Raw genomic sequence first — 4,709 nt, 5'->3', positions numbered from 1 at the left:
AAATAAGCTTTGTATGTGGAATAGTAATCATCAAAACTCATTATCTCCCAGAAAATGGACTAGAACTTCCTATGATAAGTTACAAGATGAGCAATGCTTTCTCTAAATAATAAGTTCATATTTTACATTGCTGAGTTATCCCTTAATACCAGGACAGGTGATTGAGATTTCCCCTCTCTCCCTCCCTCCCCCCCTCCCTCCTTCCCTCCTTCCCTCCTTCCCTTCTTTCTTTCTTTCTTTCTTTCCTTCTTTCTTTCTTTCTCTCTCTCTCTCTCTCTTTCTTTCTTTTTCTCGTGTAAAATGAAGAGAATTATGTCTATTCACAGGATCATTGTGAGGTACCTGCTACACAACAGCCTTCCTCCCTCCCTCCCCCCCTCCTTCCTTCCTTCCTTCCTTCCTTCCTTCCTTCCTTCCTTCCTTCCTTCCTTCTATCTGAACATCCACCAAACACACCTGAAAGTACTGCAAGCAGGTCTTTGCTCAGGATTAGGGCACAGAAATGAATCAGGACTTGTCCCTGTTCTCAGGTCATGTGGACCACAGAGCCCAGAAAGGCACTCAATTGGCTTGGCTCATCCTGTTCACTGTTTCCAGCAGGTATTGGGCCACATGCACCCAGAATGTGACTTCATCACCCAGCTGAGAGAGGATGAGAGTGCCTGTCTACAAGCAGCAGAGGAGATGCCCAACACCACCCTGGGTATGGGGCCTAGGAGGCAGGTGGTGGCTTCTCTGATTCCTTTATATCCTCTGGCATCACCCCTTGGATTATTGGGGCAGCCCTGTGGCTGGGCTGAGTCTCTGCTGCTCCCGGCTCTCTATCCAGGCTGCCCTAGGACTTGGGATGGGCTGCTATGCTGGCCGACGGCAGGCTCTGGCGAGTGGGTCACCCTCCCCTGCCCTGATTTCTTCTCTCACTTCAGCTCAGAGTCAGGTGAGGGGTCCTGGGTGTGGCGGTGGGAAAGGGAGGTGCTTTTGTCTGAAGTGGCAGAATCTGGCAGACATGTCACTGGCTTTGGAGAGCAGGCCAACCTGGGTTTGTATACCAACTTCCCCTCTTCTGGGGTGACCTCAGGCCCCTCAGTCAATCCTGACCTCTGCTCCCTGAGCTGTGAACTGGGGAGAACGAAAGCATTAACTGTGCAAGAAAGGATTAGAGTGCGGAACCTGTAAGTGCTGGACCTGGGTGCCCTCCAGGTGTTAGCAGGAGGCTGGCTGCAAGGGTGGAGGGGGGCAGGCCTGCCTGTCTGCCAAGACACCACTAACTGCCCAGGATGGAGAGGGTGGGGCACCCCGCTGCTCTGCTTTACCTCCCTGGCCTGGGTGCCTGGACAGCGAGGGCCTCTTTTCTCCCCTATTGCCTTTAGGAGGCTGGCAGCCCAGCTCACCACTCCCCACCCCTCAGGGGAGTAGTCCTCTCTGTGCAGAGATGGCGCCCGTGAAGTCAGAGATGGAAGGCCCCATAGTGTGTCCCTGGGCAGGCTACACTTGGGCCCCAGGCCTCTGGAGCCGCCCTCTCTGTTGCTGAGAGGAACCGTCCACGCAAACCCTTCCAGGGTCACTTGATGGTCCATGGCACCCCCAGCCCCCTCCTGGGGAGAGGGAAGGAGTTGTGGCTAGAGAGTCTTGCTTGCCTCCCAGGGGCTGTGAAGCGGGATTGTACCATGACTGGCTGGTCTGAGCCCTTTCCACCTTACCCTGTGGCCTGCCCTGTGCCTCTGGAGCTGCTGGCTGAGGAGGTAAGAGGCTCCCAGCATCCTGGAGGAAGGACTGCCATGGACATTTGTATGGGTGGGTGCACAACGTCGGGGCCTCTATTCCCCAGCCTGCAGGTTGGAATATTCCTTACAGCAGTTTTCCAGCAGACAGCAGTGAAGCATCTGTAGGAGAGGGGGTCTTCTGCTAAGTTACTCAAGGGTGACCCACGGGCCAAGTTACTTGGAGGGAGAAGCGGGGCAGAGGGCATGTGGGAGATCTGCTGGCTGCTGTCTTGGTTCCGTGTCCAGGTCTCCAGGGCAGGGAGCTTAAAGTGGTTCCAGAGGCAACAAGGATCCTGGCAGCCCTGGGAAGTTCCTTTTCTTCTCTGACCCTCAGTCTGTGGAGCAGTGTGCATGGTTGTGGTGTGGGCAAATGAGGGAAACTCAAGCCCAGAGTGATTGCAGAGAGCTCCTAATACCAGTGAGCACACCCACACTTCTGCATCCAGCAGGGCCTTTGCAAGACACTCCCACACCCATCATCCTGTTTCTCTGTCCCCTTGATCTCTGAAAGCTAAAGCATGACTACAAGCATTTTTCAGGTGGAAGCATTTTTCTGTAAGCATTTTTCAGATGGAAAGACTGAGTCAGGGGCAGGCAGTGATTGCCTGGACCCCACAGGAGAGCTGGGATTGGGGCCAGTGCCCGGGCCCCTGCTCCCTTCCTTTGCCTGCGCCCTCTATCTTCAGGGCCAGGCTGCACTCTGACTGCTCCAAACACTTGGCCATGGGAACCTTTAACCTGACTGCTGTGGCTATCCCCAGGTGTCCCTGGCTGTCTCCTTTATTTGGGGACATTGTGTTCTTAAGCCGGTGAGCAAGCTGGATGTCAATAAACAAGCTGATTTCCTCTTGGGCTTTTGTCATTCCCCAGGGACCTGTAGTTTCTGCGGCTGCCTCTCCTCACCCCCAGAGCATAATGAGTGTTAAGCATCTCCACTCCTCGCCACTGCTCCTCCCTCACCCGCAGGTCAGGTGGAAGGCAGGCTGGAAACAAAAGCTCTAGTGCATAGGGGGAGCTTTCCATGGTACCTGCGGACACCTCTACCTCCGGATGGGGAGCGTTGGGGTGGAAAGGCAAAGGCTTCACCTGCTTGATTGCCAAGCCTCTCTTTCCCCCAAAGGCCCTGAAGCTGAGACTTTCTTCTGTCTCTGCCTTTCCCAGGAATCTTACTTCTCCACAGTGAAGATTATCTACACCATGGGCCATAGCATCTCTATTGTAGCCCTCTTCGTGGCCATCACCATCCTGGTTGCTCTCAGGTTTGCCATCCTCATCACCAACTCAAGAACCTTCCTTGGCTCCCTATTTCTCAGACGGCCAAGTCTGCTTCCTTGCCTGCATAGCCATGAACTTCCCAGATCTAGGCACCATACCCATGTCTAACTTTCCCTTCCCTTTTCCCCACCATGTAGACCCATCTCTTCAAACACCAGAACTCACTCCTATCTCTGCCCCTTTGCTTATGTGGCACTCATTCTATTTGCTTAGAATTCCTCATTTTTCTCAGTGTATTTATATCTGAGAAAGCCCAGCTTCTATCTGCATCTAACAGTCCCCTGCCTCCTGCCCGGAGCCCCTCTTGACTGTTACAACTCTCTGACCATTGTCCCTTTTAAGACCCCACCCCCTCCTCTAGCCTTCAAAGTCTGAGCACGGCATCTGGCCTGTGCTGATCTTGGTCTCATGGGGATGAGTGTCTCTGATCATCCAGGGGGCTCCCATGGGTAGTACCTGCCATTTCTGCCTCTCTTCCCTGAGACTATGAGCACCCTCAAGGCAGGGACCAGATATTCCTCTGTTTCACACTTACCCTGAGCACAGGAATGGTTGCTCAGCTGTCCTGCAAGGGTTAAACTGAAGCCTCAAGTTCAGCTCAATTCAATTCAGTTTGATTGCATCCAATTTGATTCGATTCACCTCCTGCCCTGCTCAGCCCAGTTGCAGCACACCAGAATCCCCTCCCCCACTTGCTTCTTGTTCCTCATTTCTCCCATTCCCCCCAGGAGGCTCCACTGCCCCCGGAACTATGTCCACACCCAGCTGTTCGCCACTTTTATCCTCAAGGCGGGTGCTGTGTTCCTGAAGGATGCCGCCCTTTTCCGCAGCGACGACACTGACTACTGCAGCTTCTCTACTGTAATGGCCATGGGGGAAAGGGCTGGGTGGGTAGGGGAGAGAGGAGCTGGGATTACAGACCCAGAAGTGCCTGCCCCAGCCTTTCCTACCCTGTGGGCTGACCCTGGGGCTCCTGCATGGCCAATTACAGAACAGGAAAATGCTCCTCTCCCATGTCAGACCCTAAGTTCTCACGCCTTTCTGGGACTGTGGTGTCGATCCATGGCATTTCCTATATTGCATGCTCTACTCCGCATTCTGTAGTCCAACCTAGACCATGTTTCACTATGCACAGCCTTTTCCTTTCCTTTCATCCCTCCCTGAGCACTCATTGGTCTGTGCTGGGGGTGTGTATGCAAGGGGCTGGGAGGAGCTGGGTCCCTCCTTCAGGAAGAGCCCATGGAACAGAATGCACACAGATTAGGGGACTCCCAAGTGGAGGAAGCTGAGAGCTAGGAGAGAATGAGAGAGGGCTTCAGGGAGGAGGGGACCCTGGAGCTGTGCTGGCAGCAACGATAGGGAGATGGAGAAGGAGAACATTTCAAGAGGAGGGACCAGGATGAACAAACTCGCAAAGGCAGAAGGACCTAGGCCATGTCCAAGAAACTGGCAAGGCACCATGGGAGAAGTGGAGTGGAGACAACAAGAGGCAACTGAAATTAAAGGGAAGTTGGGCAGAATGTGGAGACCTAGCAACTGCTGGATTCTCTACAAGTGTGCTGGAAATGAACAGCGAAATGAGTGAGCAAACTAACACGTGACCTCAATTAACTGATGAAAGAATTAATCATACTTCACACTAAGCACTTATTTTGTGCCAGGCATTGCACT

At 53.4% G+C, this 4,709-nt stretch overlaps 1 protein-coding gene across 1 annotated transcript in view; it reads left to right on the top strand.

The window, feature by feature from the left end:
• The window catches only part of GHRHR (growth hormone releasing hormone receptor), a 19,077-nt gene that overhangs the window by 3,719 nt on the left and 10,649 nt on the right, over positions 1–4,709 (top strand). Inside the window, exons 2-6 of the mRNA XM_011955121.1 lie at positions 601–703; positions 830–937; positions 1,645–1,742; positions 2,925–3,022; positions 3,767–3,899. Coding sequence (XP_011810511.1) covers positions 601–703; positions 830–937; positions 1,645–1,742; positions 2,925–3,022; positions 3,767–3,899 — 540 coding nt within the window. The remainder of the gene's footprint in view (positions 1–600; positions 704–829; positions 938–1,644; positions 1,743–2,924; positions 3,023–3,766; positions 3,900–4,709) is intronic.

The sequence above is a fragment of the Colobus angolensis genome, unplaced genomic scaffold, assembly GCF_000951035.1.
Source record: "Colobus angolensis palliatus isolate OR3802 unplaced genomic scaffold, Cang.pa_1.0 Scaffold395, whole genome shotgun sequence".
NCBI classification, from domain to species: Eukaryota; Metazoa; Chordata; class Mammalia; order Primates; family Cercopithecidae; genus Colobus; species Colobus angolensis.
This window is presented reverse-complemented; position numbering and strand designations above follow the sequence as displayed.